Source organism: Neovison vison, chromosome 5, assembly GCF_020171115.1.
Source record: "Neovison vison isolate M4711 chromosome 5, ASM_NN_V1, whole genome shotgun sequence".
Lineage (NCBI taxonomy): Eukaryota > Metazoa > Chordata > Mammalia > Carnivora > Mustelidae > Neogale > Neogale vison.
The window spans coordinates 41,275,415-41,294,109 of NC_058095.1; the positions used below are offsets into that span (position 1 = coordinate 41,275,415).

Consider the following 18,695-nt stretch of genomic DNA (forward strand, 5'->3'; position numbering starts at 1 on the left):
TTTAAGATCCTGTGATCTCATAACAACTTTTTTTTTTTTAATAGAGCAGAAGTTGTATTCTCTAAGAGGAATGTATGAATGGACTAAATTGTCATTTGGGGATATCTGGGATCTACTGGAAGTAGGAGAAGGCAGAACCATTTTCGGATATGACTTACCCTGGCTTAGAACACAAAACTGAATCACTCTGCAGTCTAGGCCAACCTTAACAGAAGCTGAGGTGCAGGAAAACTGTATGTATACAACTGTTATCTAGGTGAAATGTACAAAACTGGACATAGGCAAGAGAATATTTGAAAATGACATGACTGACAAAGGATTTGCCTCCAGAATACATTAAGAACTCCCAAAACTCAATAGCAAGAGAATAAATAACCCAATTTTTAAAACGGGCAAGAGACTTGAACAGACATTTCATCAAAGAGGATATACAGATGGAAGATAAGCACATGAAATATGGTTCAACATTATTTGCCATGAGGGGCATGCAGATTTAAACCATGATAAGATACTACTACACACCCAGGAGAAGGGCTAAAATAAAACAATCATGACAACACCAAGTGCTAATAAGGACACGGAGCAACTGGAACTCTCACACAGCACATGCAAATGTAAAATGGTACAGCCATCCTTGAAAATAGCTTGGAAGTTTCTTAAAAAGACGGGTAGACTCCTGTCGCCCAAAAGGTGCTCATGCCCTACTTATGACATCACTACTTTCAAAGGCAAAGGGGACTTTGCAATGTGATTAGGGCAGGGACTCTGAAATGGTGATGCTATCCCGGAATATCTGGGTAGGCCCACTCTAATCACGAGTCCTTGAAAGCACTGAATTTCTTGCTGGGTCAGAGGGAGGTGTGATGTAGATGGGACACATCTGGCTGTTGCTAGCTTTGGATGTGGAGAAATGGGACCTCAAGCCAAGGAAGGATCTAGGGCTCTCAGATCTCCAACCACAAGAAACTGAATTCTGACAATAATGGAATGAGCAAGGAAAGGGGTTCTTTTTTTCTCTTTTTAAGAAGATTTATCTATTTGGGGGGGGGAGGAGGAGATGGAGAATGGGGAGGAGCAGAGGGAGAGAATTGTCAAGCAGATTCCCTGCTGAGCACAGAGTCTGATGTGGGGCTCGATCCTGCGACCCTGAGATCATGACCTGAGCCAAAACCGAGAGTCAGACTTTTAACCAACTGAGCTACCCAGGCCCCCCAAGGAGTTCTTTTCTAGAGCTTCCAGAAAGGAAGGCAGCCCTGCTGACAGCTTGGATGTCCCCACTAGATGTAGCCCACTAAGGCCCATGTTAGGCTTCTGATCTATAGAATTGTGAGATAATAATACATTATGGTACTGTTTAAGCTATTAAGTTTGTGGTGATTTGTTACGGCAGCAATAGAAAACTAATACATCATATGGTCAAGCAATGCTGCTTTGGGGCATCTCTAGAGAAGTGGACACTTATATTGACACAAAAAATCTGAGACGCAAATTTTATATCACGGGTTTTCCTTTTTAACCACAATTGCAAAACAAACACCAATGCATGAGTATTTACAGCAGCTCTATTCGAAATAACCCAAACTTGGAAACAACCTAGATGTCTTTCAATGGGTGGATAAAGAAACGGTGGTATGTCCATATAGCAGAATGCTCCTTGATAATGAAAGTGACCAAACTACTGATGTACACAACATCCCGGTTGACTGACTCTCAAAGGTATTACGATGAGTGAAAGAAGTCCGTCTCAGAAGGTAACACACTCTGTGGCTCTTTTATGTATTCTTGAAAGAAAAAACTGTGGTTATGGAGAATGGAGCAGTGACTGATGAAATTTGTGGTGCGTCTATGAGAGGATGACAGGAGGGAGTTGTGATAAAAACTTGGATTTCGAATTTGACTGAATTTGAAAAAATTTTGTCATTAGGATGATGCTCAAATGTATATACATGTGTCCAAGAATGGAAGTTCTAGAGACCGACCCAAGATTTTCTCCCCTCCACAAAAGGAGGGGTTGGCTTACGCAAGCTTGGCAGTCCTTCAGAGCAGAGGACTCACCTCGGCCTCCTGCTACTGGTACATGTTGACCTACCACCCTGGCTTGCCCAAGACAGAGGAGAGGTTCCCAGTTTGTGGGACCTCCAGTTTTAAAACTGGGAAAGTCCTAGGGTAAATTGGGATAAGTTGGTAACCCTCACACGACTTGGGAAAGTCACTTCATTTATCTGAGCCTCTGTTTGTTCATATGCAAAATAAAAAGAATGACTTCTCTACCACGTTGTTGTGAGATGCTAACTTTAAATTGTAACTTCTATATAAATGTGAGTTTGGGGACATTATTATTAACAACGATGATGATGACGACGAGAAAAGCCAGGTGGTGGGAATTACGGAGGGCACGTATTGCATGCAGCACTAGGTGTGGTGCATAAACAATGAATTCTGTTACACTGAAAAGAAATTAAATAAAAAAATATTAAAAAGATTCGTGAAAAGGCTCAGTGCTATCAAAGGAAATCATGCAGTTGGAGGATGTGTATGTGCGTCTGATTCCACACATTGTTAAGACTGCGGTTTCAATTTTGTGACAATAAAAATATAGGCACCTAAGAATGTAATTTTTGTCTGGGAGGTTTTAGTTACCTGGATCCCATGAGAGGCTAGGAGAATGATTCTCAACCTTGTTATACTCTGGAATCACCAGGAGATCTTTAAGACAGAGGTGCTTGGATCCCACTCCCAGAGATCCAGACTTAATGGATGTGGGCTTTGGCTAGGCTGTGTAATTTTAAAAATCTCCCTGAGTGATTCTAATATGCAACTGTGGGCCTTTGTTATTAGAGGGCTGGACGTCACGCCCATGGGGCAGTGGGAGATTTGTTCATTTGTACTAACAGTCTAATGAGCTCACTCCACAAGGGGAGAATCAGGTATGCCTCCAAGGCAGCTGACTTCTGATCTCCACAGGACAAGAACTCACATCTACAAAGAATGATCAACCAGTCACTCAAGGTAGTTAATACTGTGATTATTACTGTTTTTCTAATTTAAAGGGGTCAATTCTGGATTTGGGCGGGGGTTTGTATTTGTTTGCAAGGACTGCTGGAACCAAGTACCACAAACTGAGTGGCTTAAACAACAGAAACTTACCGTCTCATGGTGATGGTGACTAGAGGCAAGTGACTGAGGTGTTGGCACTAGGGAAGGTTTTGTTCCAGGCCGCTCTCCTAGCTCCTTGGCTTGTGGTCATATAACTCCAATTTCCACATGGTGTTCTCCCTGTGTATGTGTGTCTATCTCCAAATTTCCTCTTAATAAGGATACTAGTGATATTGGATTAAGGCCCACTCTTGTGACCTCATTTTAACTCGATTACCTTTATAAAGAACCTATCTCCAAATAAGGTCACATTCTGAGGACCGGGAGCTTGGAAAAACTAAGAATTTGGGGAGGACACCATTCACCTCCTAACATGAGAGAGAGTCACAGTTTCAATGTGGGTGATGCCATTCACATGGGCTATAAAACGCCATGGTGGGATGTGGTCAAAAGGGACAGGTGTCCAGTCCAGTCTGGTGGGAAGGCAGTCCCTGGTAGGCAAAGGAAATGCATGTAAGGAGACCTATTCACAGATGATTTCTTATTGATAAATCAGTATCTTGGTCGAACGTTGTAAGAGATGAGATTAAAAAAAAATCTTTAGGCAAAAGAAGAATTTTTTAAAAGGAGTTATTAACTTCCTTCTTGATAGGAGTATCCCAGCAAAGCCCTAAATAGGTTTTGTTTAGGAATGCCCTAAAAGGATCCTTTTCTTTGAAAGATGGCTGGACTGGAGGGGTTTGTAAGCTCATATTGACTCTAAGGTTTTGTGCTTCCTGCGAAGTCGTCAGAGGCTCACCTGATGTTTTTGGGCGATGTCCTGCACCAGGCACTAGGTCCAAAGGAAGAATCCTACAGATCTGGCTCTAGGTACAAAGAGTTAATGTGAAAAACCCAATGAGGCATTTGCTCTTCTAGACTCCCTCACCATTTTCACTGCACAAATGTTCTCAATGGAGAGAAAACAGACTCAGGATCTTTGACGATGGCACCGTATAGATGGCAAATTCGAGCAACCTGTAGGACGCCTCACTCAACGACACTGCTGGGCAATAATTAAGTTGACATCCAGTACAGCAGTGAAGGCCTCAGGCTGCTCTACCATCCAACCTGACCCTCCCCAGAGGATGGAAAAGGAAATATCCATCTGTGACAACTCTAACTTTCTGGTAAGACAAAAATCCTGAAAGAGCACCCAGTGCAGTGAATCTGCCCCCATAAGTGGTGGAGACAACAGATACTAAATACATCCTTTTTGTTGTTGTTGTTTCCACAATAATCAATATAATCATGAGTAGACAGGTCAGTTTTCATTCAGACCATAGACCAAGGATTCATTTTTCCGGCCCCGATAACAATCCAAATTTTCACTAGGTTGTATACAGAGTTTTAAAACAAAAATCTCCTAGGAAATGTTAAGGAAAATACATATAATCAAAGCAGATATACTTTTTTCCATACATATATATATACACATAAAATTACTACATTTATTTTTTCTTATAAAAGACATGCTTACTATAGAGAACTTCTGATGTGCAAAAAAATGAATAAAATAAATATCACTAATAATGTCATCTAATATTTTCCTCAGGTTCTTTTATGGTATTTATAAATTAAATACCATTGGTATCAGGCTGCATACAGAATTCTGTTTTATTTTCATTTAATGTTATATCGGGATACTTCCTCTGGGTCATCAAATATTATTAAATATTTTCCATCATGTTAGACACCATATTTTGTTTAGACATTCTTCTAGTTTGAGGCACATTGGCATTTATTACTATTTTAAATAATGCTTCAGGAAACCTTTCAATGCAGGGTTTTTTTGTCTAAAATTGTGATCATTTGTATGGATAAATTCACAGTAGTAGAGTCACAGGGTCAAAAATATGAATATTTTTAAGGTTTTCAGCAGATACCCAAGGAATGCTTCCCAGGAAGTTTAGAGTGATTTGTATAGTGATTTATCGACCCTGAGAATACTTGAGAATATTAATGTCATGTATCCTCACTAACATAGAGAATTATTGTGTATTAAAAAATCATATCTTAGGTGCCTGGGTGGGTCAGTTGTTAAGCGTCTGCCTTCAGCTTAGGTCATGATCCCAGGGTCTTGGGATAGAGCCCCGCATTGGGCTCCCTGCTCAGCAGGCAGCCTGCTTTTCCCTCTCCTACTCCCCCTACTTGTATTCCCTCTCTCACTTTGTCTTTCTCTGTCAAATAAGTGAATAAAATCTTTTTAAAAATCCTGTTAAATTTTTTTTTAAAAAAAATCCTATCTTAGATAAGTTCTCAAGTAATCAGTAAATCTAAGGAAGACTTGTATCACAGGTTGGGAAGTTTGTTTCCAATTTCTTTGAAATTGGCAGGAAAGAAAGCACTGGAAAAAATTATTGAAGGAGTCTGGGTTGTCTGCAGCCTTAAAGACTCACTTCGCAGAATGAATAATACAGAATTATCTACCCTGGATCATTTAGACATTTGACTCCCGTTAATGTGGGTACAAATAACTTGATCTCCTTCAAGAATTTTCTGTTAGTATTTTTAGGAATAGCTTTTAAAATCATTCTGATTGAACTAAATAATTTTTCCAAAAGGGCATTTTGTTTTAATTTGCTAAGGCATTTCATCTTTAACTCAATTTTTAGGTTGGGATGATCCAGGGACAAGGAAATTTGATCCTTAACTTATGCCATATTTCATTGATTCTAAGACACCCATTTTTCATTTAAATGTCTTTGAAACTGGGATGTGTAACAGACATTGTGGGTGCTCTCAGATCCCTCTACCACTCTTGTGAACATGAGCCCTGTGGGCTTTCACTCCTGACTCCCAGCACCTGCATCCTTTGTTGGAGATGCAGGAAATGACTTTCTCTACACAGAGCTAGAAGTGCCTGGAAATGTACCTCTCCCTCTAGGCTTCCTGTGCTTAACCAATGACTAATGGTGCAGGGGTGTAAGTACTGTGCCCTCCCTGGCCTCTGGCTAGTACAACTGAGACAGGACTTACACTATCTCCAGAGCTTCCCTGTGGGGCTGAGCCCAACGGCCCTCCAAACCCTCATACTGGGTTTTGCTTGACATCACACCCTGACATGGGTTTCCCTCTTTCCTTTTGTGTTCTTCCTATTTCTCTATTTCCCTACTGTTTTTTCCCCCCTAATTCACAGAAATCCTCATCTCTGAGGAACCGAACGTATTACAAGATGTATCTTATGATCAATGATGTCTTGCAGTTCCGGTTGGCCACGCAACCATAATGATATAGTCATCTTTGCCCATGCACGCATGAGCTTGTTTGTTTCTCCTACAGCATGGATGAACCACTACACTTTCGCTTTTCAGTGAAGAAAGCATTTAAGGACTATTTGAGGAAGGAATGTGCATCGTGATTGCTGTCTAAAAATCTTCTATTAAGTCCCTTTAAAAAGATAAAAAAAGAAAAGTGCCAACACCAACACAGCAGAATAGATGTCAAAGACTAGGGAGAAAAATCCTAGAGACAGAAGTGGACCATTCCTTCAAGAAATGCTTCATTTTGATGGCAGAAGATGTACTGTGAAAACATGTGGATACAAAAAGAGACTCAGAAGAGTTCCATTCTGAATATCCAGAAGTTTTAGGAACATCACAATTTATTTGTGTTTCATTTTCCTTTTTATGTGTATATACTTGATAAAAATCTATGTTCAAACAGCTCTTAGATTTACTTAAAGGGGCCATAAGACAGAAATTCAAAGTACTCTGTCATATTTTAAATGCCTTTTTTCATTTTTATTGATATATAGTATAATGGAAAGTCTTATAATGGATAGAGATAAGTTGGACAAAATACTCGTGAAGAATATACTACCCAAAGAAACAGAAGGAATATAATCAATGAACAGTCTTGACAACATTGAGAAAACAGATTATTTCACAGATGTCTCATCTATGGTTCACAGCAGGAGATCCACTGGTGAGGGAGTACCACCAGCTTGGTCATATTCTTGAAATTTTGCAGACTTTAATCTATTAAGCATTTCATACTCCTCCCAAGTGTGTATATGTGTGTAGATGTGGTACATGTCAGGCGAACGTGATAACCACTACACTACGGAAACTAGATGTGGTACATGTATGCACACACACACACACACCTTATTTCTTTCAGATTTTCCTTAAATGGAGTACTTTTACCATTGAGAGAAGTAATCCATGCATTTAATTTGGTGCCAGCCTTTTACTTTTTGTGAGGATCACAAAACTATGTATAACACATGCGATCCCCACACAAAAATAAAACAGCTGGCATTTAGATTAAAGGCATTGATTACGTCCCTGAATGGTGAAAGTGTTCAGCGTATAGAAATAGGGGGCCCCTGGTTGGCTCAGTGGGTTAAAGCCTCTGCCTTCGGCTCAGGTCATGATCCCAGGCTCGTGGGATTGAGCCCTGCATCGGGCTCTCTGTTCGGCAGGGAGCCTGCTTCCCCCTCTCTCTGCCTACTTGTGATCTCTGTCTGTCAAATTAACAACAACAAAAAAAAAATCTAAAGAAATAGGATCTGCCCACCACAACATATTCCATTTCAGGGAAATACTTGATCTGGACTGTCTGTATGCCAAGGTAATAAGTCTATTATCCACCCAATTTGTTTTGTTTTCCTGTTTTCCCGTCCTGTATTTTTGCTGATGAAAGATGGATTTCTCCATTGTGAAACATCAACAGTCGAGCGATTCCGGTGGGCTTAGTTATAGATGGCATAATTTCTGCACTTTCAGAGTACTGTGGCAACACACAGCTCCCTTGTGCTGAATCAATTCTTCAGCAACATGATTAATTAACCTGTGTTTGAACGCTGTTGCCTTGAAATGCCCTAATCTTGTATTTTGCTTTTAGGCTTTTTCTACCCTTCCATGCCAAAAATCATTTTGTGCCCAAAACCTTGGGCAAATGAACAATGTTTAAGTACGTGCTTTATAATCCTTTCACTGCAATCACACTGTGAGTTTTATGGCCAAATATAGGCAGTATACACTTTCTTGAAGGCAAAATACATTGTGTTGTTCTAACATTAGTAGTACTACCTAGTGTAGACAGGTTTAAACTCTCACCTCATTTTCTTTTTCATTCACCTTTTCTTTACTAGAAGCAGGAAACAGCTAAAACAGTTTTAGAGCGCAATAAACTGCATTAAAAAATTTATTTATTTATTTTAGAAAAAGAGAGACAATCTCCAGTAGACTCACCACTAAGCATGGAGCCTGACACAATGCTTGATCCCATGATCCTGGGATCATGACCTGAGCCCAAATCAAGAGTCAGCCCCTTAACCAACTGAGCCATCCATGTGCCCCAACAGTAAATTACTTTAAAAATGTATTCTGTGGGTGAACCATGAGAGACTATGGACTCTGAAAAACAATCTGAGGGGTTTGAAGTGGCGGAGGGGTGGGAGGTTGGGGTACCAGGTGGTGGGTATTATAGAGGGCACGGCTTGCATGGAGCACTGGGTGTGGTGAAAAAATAATGAATAATGTTTTTCTGAAAATAAATAAATTGGAAAAAAAAATAAATTAAAAAAAAATACTTCAATGTCATATTGAAGTCCAGATACAATGCCTTTATTAATATTTCTAGTAATTACAATAAAACTTAAAATGGATAAATTTGTATTAAAAATGTATTCTGTAATCATTTATGAATTACCGTACCATGCCTTGTGTGAGGGATAATATATATATATATATTTATACTTTGACTTACAGGGCTCCAAGTCTAGTGGAGAGATACATGCCTCTGTTTGCTGGCCAAATTACTTGCCAATATAGTATAATAAAGGCTTTATTAAAAGGTTCGCAGCTAGAGGGGGATGGTGTGGGATTTTAGAGTGTGACTCCTCCTAGCTAACATTTTCACTCTCCAGGGTTCTAGATTAAAACACCCAGTGCACCCGAGAGACAAAGAAGAAATAACAGACTCTTTGAGCCAGTTTTCTGTCTTCTCCTTTCCCTCCCAATGATATCCCATCAATCCCCCTAACTGCTGGTGTTGAGTGGGATAGCCACAGTGAGAGAGACTTGTTGGCTTTAACCAGACTTTCGATTTTTGTTACCCCATGGAGAGAGGAAGCCCAAGAACGTCGGTAGGACCCGGTTTCAATCCTTTAAGATGCAGTAACTCAGCACACTGGGTAAAAATAAATTAGTAAATAAATGTAGTAACCCAGTGTGCATCTGGACAGACAGGTCAGAAACTTGTCTTGGGGTGGAAGTTCTAGGTTCAACCCTCCCGAGTGGGAAGAGGGGCCAGATGCACATGGAAAAACATGCAGAAGTGGCATTTATAGAGCAGCGGTGCTGGGCATGGGTGGGGGCAGAATGTGAGGAAGAGGTGAAGAGAAAATGCATCTTGAAGGATAGGAAGGGATAGATGAGGAAATGAGGCTGGAAAGAAAGTGGAAAGGGTGCTAGGGAACTACTGAAGAGTAGCAAGGGGGCAACAGACTCAAATATGGGCTTCAGAAAGGTAATTCTGACAGATACGTGGTCGGCTTATTAATGGGGACAGGTGTGCCAGGCAGGCAGGAAGGCACTATGGTGCCTTCATTGCCGTTATCCGGGTAATAAATGGGAAAGGCCTGAAAAACAGATAGGCAGTGTTGCATGGAACACAGGATTTAAGAAATGTCCTAGAAACAGTACCTGCCTTATCCTTTGTTCCAAACTCACCAAGCATGGAAGTCATTGCCCAAGGAGGGCAGAGGCAGAGGAAGGCCAACAGTGTTACTCTAAAGGAGCTTTCTCCACGTAGAGGTAGGGATTAATGACTTTGAACCACACTAATCTCTGCCAATATGCAGTTCCCTCTGTTCTTTGGAGTCACTGCCATACTCCAGGAGGTTTATCTAGTGCCAAGGCACTCTGGGTTTGGATGGCTGATGTCACTGTGCAAACCGAGTTTCACTGGGAGGCCATGTGGATTGAATGGAAAAAATCCTCACTGATGTCCTGTGGGGTTTCTGTTACTCTTCACAGAAACCAATTGGATCTTCCACACTGGACCACACACACGGGCTGGAGGAAGCTCAGTGACGTGGTCCAAGGCCCCATCTGCCTAGACACACAACGCAGTCATTTCCATCCTAGGGACAATGAGGAATGGGTCTCCTCTGTTCTCAAAGCTAATATAATTGGAGTTTTGCTGCTCCCGGAAAGTGGCCCAGGATGGGGGGCCCAGGCCTCTTTCTCAAGAGTCCCCACCAACATTTTTGTTCTTTCTTCCCTCCCACAGCCACAGGAATTATTTCCTAGATGGAGAGTAGGAAAGCCTTGCTTTTCCTCCTCAGACACAGCCACAAAACTTTGATCTAAATCACAATTCCTTTCTGGTTCCCTAAGGAACCAGACTTTTGAAATTCGGAAAAGATACATGCTGATCTCCCATCCTGTTCTTGAGGCAAGAACATTAAATGGCCTACCAGTTCAAATACGTGATAAAGAAGCAGGAGAAAGAGGGGCGCCTGGGTGGCTCAGTGGGTTATGCCTCTGCCTTTGGGCTCAGGTCATGATCTCAGGGTCCTGGGATTGAGTACCGCATCAGGCTCTCTGCTAGGTGGGGAGGCTGCTTCCCTCCCACCCCACCCCCGCCTGCCTCTCTGCCTACTTGTGATCTCTGTCAAATAAATAAATAAAATCTTTAAAAAAAAAAAAAAAAAAGAAGAGGGAGAAAGAAAACAAATGAGAAAAGCTTTGGTTAATTTCAGTTGCATTTCCTTTATATAAACCATATTCACGTAGGGGCTAGGATCATGTCTGTTTTGCGTCGCCGTCTCTAGTAGTTAGCAAAGTATCTGGCATCTAGTAGCACATGTTGAGTGTTTAAGTGAATAAATGAATGCAAATGCATGAGAGTTCAATTGGGGACTAAGCCTTGGTAATGGTTAGTACATTACCCATTCAACGTGGCAAGTATATATCAAACACCTACTATGTGACAGGCAATGTGTGAGATCCTCCTTGATGGTGTTAGATCCTTCCTGCAGTATGAACAAGATGAGTAAGTCCCAGCCTTCGTGGAGCTTACTCCCATTGTTAATAGGGAAGACAATAAACAAACAGATCATTACAAACTGGTAAGTAATGGAAAAAAAACAGTGAAGTAATAGAGAATAAGTTAGTGACGTGGGAATGGGGGGTAAGGGGGTGCAGTGAGAGCTCGAAATCTGATTGCACTTTCCCTCAAACTATCCCAACCCCCAAAAGTAAAAATGAAACTTAAAAGAAGTTACAAAAGTAGTATTAGTTAAACATAAAGGCACATGAAGAAAGTGCCTACAGAATTTCATGTAATATTTAGGTGACCATCATTCAGGCACATGTGGATAGTTGTGTTTAAAACAGCTTGAGTATTTTATTTTTATTTATTTTATTTCTCGAGTTAAGTTTCCATGGGCATATTCTGTTTACAGTTCATTTCCTCAAAAGCTACATGCAGTAGAGTATGTAAATTGTTTTAATGGTAGTTCAGTTCTTTCTGTTCTGTAGATGGCAAAATTTACGTTTGTGGGCCCCTGAAAAAGTTGCATTTCACTTTAGCAGAGAAAATAAAAATGTCCATTTCCCCCCAGAAAAAGGATAATATTTTCTAATTTTGCAAACAGTTTATGGAGGTATCATTTGATTCTGTATTTTTACAGCTGCCTAGCATTTATTATTGGAGAGCCCCTTCTCACAGTGTGTTTCTCTTTCATTTCTAGTCAGGGGGTGTTAATATTATTTTGGAATTATTCGAATTTGAGAGAGTGATAAAGGGCTTCTCTTGAGGGGTTCTTACTAAACAAACCCCTGACTTCTTACTCCTTTAAGGAAAAATAAGGAAAAAAAATAAGGGAAAAAAAAAAAGGAAAGAAAGGAAAAAAGGTTTTAGATTATGAGTTTCTTGGTTTGGGAATCAGAACTATTTGGTGTGTTAACTTTAACACCTTGCATCTTGTCACATTTGGCAGGTGCTTGGGAAATGGTTGATAAGTTGAACTGGTTTGGGAAGAGTCAGGGGATTACCCTCCTCTATATACAGATGGGGAAACGGAGGCTGAAAGAACTTGTAGATGTGTTTGCATTGTGTTTTGTACTTTACCAAGGGCTCTCACTCACGTTAGCTCATTAAGAGTGGGTTTTCACTCTTAATGGGATTAGTGAGATTCTTAATGAGTCTCCACCATGTTTGAGTGTCTCCTGGGGGTATTTATCTGTTGGGTATTATATATAAAGTAAGAAATGACAGTAAAAAGAGGAGAGTAATGATGTGTTCAACAGACAGTGAATTAGTCATTGCCAGACTCCCCTATAGATAGCAAAGCATTCTCTGCTGCTGAGGGACAACTAAAACCTAATGATGAAAAAAATTCAGGTCCTCAGACAATGATAAAAAGAGGATTACTCTTTTAAGGACAAAAACAATCAGAAAAGCTACTGGCAATCTTTGCACTAAAAAAAAGTCATATAATACATAGAAAACAAACTCTCCTACACTATTAGTGGTGGTGTAAATTGGTCCTATTTTAATGGAGAATTTTTGAATAGCTACCAAAAACTAAAATGGACAAACCTTTGACAGAGCAATTTGCTTTTATGAATGTATTCCCGCTACAGACCTACTGGCACAAGAGGGCATGCGTATATGAATAAAAGGATTTAGTGAATGTAAGAATGTTCACTATGACATTGTAACAGAACAACATGTAACAGCTTAAGAGTTCATGAACAGACTGATGGCTGCCAAAACTGAGTTATCTGGGTAGTGTTATTTTACATAGACATTTGCAGTAGAACAATTTATATATTGACATGAAAAAGTGACCCCAATAAATTATGTCAAAAGCAAGCTGCTGAAAGGTTAACTGTTAATCAACAGTTAACTTTTGATTAACTTTGAGTAAAAGACACTCATCAAAGTATTTGTGATGACTATCTCTGAAAAGGGAGATGAGCTATTTTATTCACTTTATACAATTCCATACTACTTGATTTTTCAATGGAAATAGGTTAATTTTCACATCCAGATGTTAAAGAGAAGCTGTTCCAACTCTGGCCACCTGAGATTTTTACTTTTTAGTCAAGAATAAGAGGACGCAGGAAATGGATACTTTTGTTCTACTTTGCTATAGTGCCTCAAACTGTGTCTGGCACACTGGGTGCTCAGTAAGTACCCGGGGAATAAAGAAGCAAGGATGACTAATCCTGGTCACTTTTTCATGAGGTGAGGTGGAAGGACATAAGAACAGTTTCTAGCCCTAGAATCTGAGCTAGTCATCAATGGAGAAGCTTATCACATCAATAGGGCTGACTTACGTTAAAGACTGACTGACTAGATTAACGTTTATCAACTCACCAAAAAATTATCTGGGGGTTCTCCTTGCATTCGATAAGGATTCTTAATGAGTCTCCACCATGTTTGAGTGTCTCCTGGGGGTATTTATCTGTTGGGTTTGGAGGTCACAGAAACATAAAGAGGAAGAAAGCCCAGACATGCCAATTCCCATCCTGAACCTTCTCTGTACCACTCTGATAAGGCATCCAGATTGAGCACTTCCTGGAACAGTGCTTTCACCTGCTCTGGGGGAATTCTTTCCTGGTGAGCCCTAAATCCCAGAACGTTCCTGACTGCACAAGAACTGGAATCTGTCCCTTTGAAGAACTGACCCACAGACCCAACTCTGCCCCCAGAGTCACATACAATGGATCTAAGCAGCTCTGCAGAGTAGTTTAAGAAAACGGGCTGTGCCACACTTGCCCTGAACTCTACCTTCCACGGGTAGGTGCCCTGTAACCCTTAGGCAAAGATTAGCAACTCTCTCTAATCCTAAATTTCTTCTTTACAAGATGGGGAGATTATAGTTTCTACCCTATGGGGTTGTTTTAAGAAGATAATAAAGTAACCTATGCAGGCTGCCCATTCCAATGTTTGTCACAAAATGACCAACAAAGAATATCACTACAATTTTCATAGGCCTCTTCCATGAGGTATTCCATGAGGCAGGAAGGAAGGAAGAGGCACAAAATAGCAAAGTTAACATATGAGGTGTCTTGTCAGTAAAATGCATGCCTGAGGACCTTGATTTCAAGTGACTCTGGCGTCTCCTCTGTGCTTTCTTCACTTAGAAACAAATTAGAAAAACACTCCCAGTAGGGGGAGGGATATTTCAGACCATTAATTTACCAAAAACAAAAAGTCTGCACTTTCACAATTACAGACACTAACTTATAAAAGTAACTCCGGATGTTTGAGAATCTCACTCACCTCCGGGGGACACAAGGAAAGAGCTTCCCTCAGGGGCTACTCTCAAAAATTGCCTCCCTGGAGCTGGCTAATATTCACGTAGCTGTCAGGAGAGGTTCGAGTTTTCTTCAGCCATTCTGAAACTTTTCTCAGAGCTAATGACTGCCTATCAGCCTGGATTTGACTTTATGCTATTATTGAAGATGTAAATTGTAAGTCCTATATATAGTCAGGCGTGAAGGGGGGGAACACAACATAGACCTATATTTACGATACAGATCCGTATTACGTGCCATATGAAACTTAACAGACTAGGAGACTTTAGGATTTAGGACTCATTTTTGACCTGGCCGCCAACTCAGTCTGTCACCTCTTAGGATCTCAGTTGGCTCATCTATAAAATGGTTACAACTGAGAATTCTTACATTCTAAGGAGCTCTAGGTTTGCACAGCTGTGCTGGGGGCTGCTTTAACTGGGCTCTCAGGTTTCTCTCTCAAGTACAGCAGCAATATTAACAACAACAAAAAAAACCCCACAAAAAACAAAAAACAGAAACACAAAAAAATCCCGTTACATATATTAGGATTCTACCTAAGAATTCATTTTAAAAATGAATCTTTTTCTCCAAAAGATGTTTGAACATCACTGAATCCCAAGATCCTCAAGCTTGGGGTCCCTTTTCCTGTCACTGTTTTTCAGAGGTGGGGAGAGAGTGACGAGAACGAGGAGGAGGAGGAGGAGGGAGGGAGTGGTGGGAAGAGACCATGGTGACAAACAGTAACTTCTGGGTCTTACCAGCCATGGTCTGGGAACAGGGTATTCCGATTAAGTAATGATTATTACTTTCTTCCTAAGTATGTTACCTAACAATATCATAATAGTGGATATGAATAAATCCCTTTATACCATTCAGTGTGTAGCTAACTAATGCCCAGGACCTTTAAAATGACGTCCTGCCCACTCCACCCAAGTTGCCAGCCCCAGGCTTAAATCCTTAACGGAGAGAAAATCTGTAGCCCTCCAAGTCAACGGCTCCTTCCTTCCAGGAACTGTCTAGTGGCATCGTTACAATAAAATCGCTTAAGATGGAAAGTAATCAGTTTGGAGGGTGGTATCAGCAATCACTGAGACCAGTCTAGAACTCACAGCAGGGGAGTTCACGGAGGAGTCCCGACAGCAGAAGAGGTTCCAGATGCTTCTCTTCCCATCAGGGACCCACCCATGTTCCTTCTGGCAAGGTCAGTCTACACAGGGCAGACCCCTGATGGGAGCCGGTCCCTTTACTGGAGAAAAATGCAAAGCTGCTCAAGGAAGACTGTTGGAAGGGCATTATGGAGCCGCCCTGACCTGGTGAAGGTTTGGGGGAGGAGGAAGCATTTATAGGAAAACAGTGGGGTTATGTGGGGGCTCTGTCTGAGGGAAGAAGGAGCCTCCTGGATCTCAGCGGCGGCTGGAGAGCACAACTGCGGAGCTCAGCTGTGTCAACAGAACCACGGCGGCCTGCATGTTGGGCTGCGACCTCCATCTGCAGGGACGGTGGGGAGCAGTGGAAAGGGGGCCGGACGCAGAATCACAAGACAGGTGTGACTTTCAGCCCCAGGACAAGGTGCTTCATTTCTCTGAACCACTATTTCCCTAACTGAAAAACAAGAATAAAAATACCCACAGGATTGCCTGTGTTTTAGGCACGTTGTGTGGTTTAAATAAAAGAGGGTCTGAGAAGCTTTTGGTAAATGAGAAAGCCCCATACACATGTAAATTATATTCCATGGCCTATGACACAGTTGCCCAAATATGATCCTTAGGAAACCTCCCAAAGCTTGCTCAGATCACTTTCCTAAGATACAAATATAAAAGGCCAGTGACTTATCAAATAAATGAGGTGCTTCACAGTGTTCACATAATTTTCCAGCAAGTCTTCATTACAAAAACTATGGTATCTGATATTCTATAAAGAACTATATATAAAATTATAAATCTAATTGTATATGAAAAAATATACATATTATAAAATCTAATTATATGTGATTTCAAAAAATGCAACTAGATGATTCTTAACTCCTCTAGTGGCAGTTGATCTTATAAAATGCATACACTTGTATCAAAAAGTTTTACCATACCATATGCTCTCACTCATACGTGGAATTTAAGAAACAAACCAAACGAACAAAGAAAAAAAAGAGACAAAACAAAAAAACCAGACTCTCAAATACGGAGAACAAGAGGGTGGTTGCCAGAAGGGAGGTGGGTGGGGGGGTGGACGAAACAGATAAAGGGGATTAAGAGTATGCTTCTGTGATGAGCACCGAGACGTGTATAGAATTGCTGAATCACTATATTGTACACCTGAAACTAATATGACACTATATGTTGCTGACACTTCGATTAAAGAAAAAAATTCTCATCATAAGCAAAAAAAAAAAAAAAAAATTTTTTTTTTCTTTTTTACAAAAGTAGCCTAAATCCGGAGTCTCTATTTCACAACTTCAGTAAGTAGGGTCTGTTTTGCTCCTGTTTTAGACCGCTGCATGTTGGGGGTCATCCACGTAGAAAGATGTTAGAAGACCATGGAGCTCAGCTTCCTACAGAAGACCATCAGCTCTTATGATCGGGGAAGTTCTCTGGAACAATCCTCTTCGTTCTCCTCTGAGCAGGATAGGTTCAGAGCACTCATCACGGGATGGATCCAGGATGTTGTCTGTGTTACATGACTTGAGAAGAACAAGGAACGCAATTATAATCTAAAAGACTGCCTGTCCTTCTACCCGTCCACACACGTCCTGATCCCAGGGACACTGCTTCCTCCCTACGACAGCCCCTTGTGACAGGAAGCAACTGGAACTCCATCCAATAGTTTTAAAAAATTCTTGGGCTAAGTTTTGAGGTTCAGCCATGCCCACTTCTTTCTTTCTTCTTTGGTAAAAAGGAATGTGGGAGAATGGGTCATCTTTCACTCCTTGCTTTTCCTTACCCGAAATTCAGCCAGCAAGTCCTGGGACTGTCTTCCTGAAATACCTGTGGGGTTTTCTGACCTCCTCTCCTCTTCCAGTGCTATAGCCTGGGTCACTGAAATTGCTTGTCTCTCTCTCTGTTCTGGTTCTTTGTTAATTCAATCTCTACTCCAGCCAAGAGAACAAATCATATATTGTGGCTCACCTGCTAAAAATTCAGTACCAACCCATGCCTTCTGGATCAAATACACACTCCACTGTATGAAATACCTTGATTTTTTTCTTACCTGCCTCAACAATACTTTCTTCTCTGCCACAGTCTTTTCCTCCCTCCCACTTTGTTTATCTAGTTAACTCCTACTAATTCCAAAGAACCGTCTCCCTCAAAATTCCTCCAGTCTGTGCGCCTGACCTTATCTCTTGCTACACTCATAATATTATAAGTGCTTGTTTATCTTCAGTAAAGAAGTAAGAAGTTATGGCATAAAATAAGCTCCTTGAGGGCAGGAACTGTGTTTCTTGTCTGAATTTACGGGGCTTCCCATGTGCTCAGAATCGATGATGAGGCATTTCGGGGAAGAACAGAAGCAGAGGGAAGGAAGGATGCACCACAGGTACAGGGCCTGTTCAGGGAGTGCTGAAACATCACAACCGGGGCCCCTACCTGGTGCATGCTGTTTCTCTGACTTATCCGCCCCTCAGTCGGCTGAATGAACCTCCTCAACCCACCACTATCTGCCCAGCTCCCGAGTGTTGGACAGGTGGCTGCCAGAATTAGGATGAGTTGTTTCTTCTTCCTGGATACTCTTTCTTCCACTGGCTTACCCCACTGCCCTCATCCATTTAGATCAGTTTTCCCCAAGCGTATCTTATCCAAACGCAACCACAGAAAGTAGTATCGTGTCTTAGATTGGGTCTGTCTGAGGGTTGGCACTTAGGAGGATCAAATACGATTGGGGGGGGTGGTGTCTAAAAGTTTCTCCTAAATCACAGAATATTTCCAAAATATGTTTTTAAAGGGTTTTTAGTAACTTTTATGTAAAGAAGATAATTCTATGATCAAACAAGTTTGAGATACACTAGGTTAAATAGAGCTAAACGGGTATTTTTACTGCAGGATTCCCCTAAGCCTTAACTGTATTAACACGTTCTACGACTCTCCATGAGTATGCGGTGTTATTCAAACTAACATGCCCCTGGTAGCACACATGGGACTAGCATTCCACAGACCACAATTGGAACTATCACAAAAATGCACTTACTTTATTGGCTGTTGATGACAATAACTGAAAATGTTGGACTTCATACAAATGGGCAGTTTTACTGTCAATGGTGATTTGGTTTGTTTTTGACCCTCTATCCCAAATTCAATGCATACT

General features: G+C 41.0%; 1 protein-coding gene across 9 annotated transcripts in view; it reads right to left on the bottom strand.

Annotated features, from left to right (window-relative positions):
- The window catches only part of STXBP4 (syntaxin binding protein 4), a 270,874-nt gene that overhangs the window by 93,125 nt on the left and 159,054 nt on the right, over positions 1 to 18,695 (bottom strand). For 5 of the 9 annotated variants that reach the window (XR_006384565.1, XR_006384564.1, XR_006384562.1 and 2 more), the window contains exons 18-19: positions 3,896 to 3,962; positions 2,893 to 2,979 (exon numbers count right to left, since the gene is read on the bottom strand). Coding sequence is in view for 4 of the 9 variants with exons in the window: in XM_044248638.1 (XP_044104573.1) it covers positions 16,968 to 17,076 (109 nt within the window). In the remaining 5 variants the exon portion in view is untranslated. Of the gene's footprint in view, positions 1 to 2,772; positions 2,980 to 3,895; positions 3,963 to 16,746; positions 17,077 to 18,695 lie in introns of those variants that run through there. The other 4 variants (XM_044248638.1, XM_044248639.1, XM_044248641.1 and 1 more) reach the window with 2 other exon arrangements.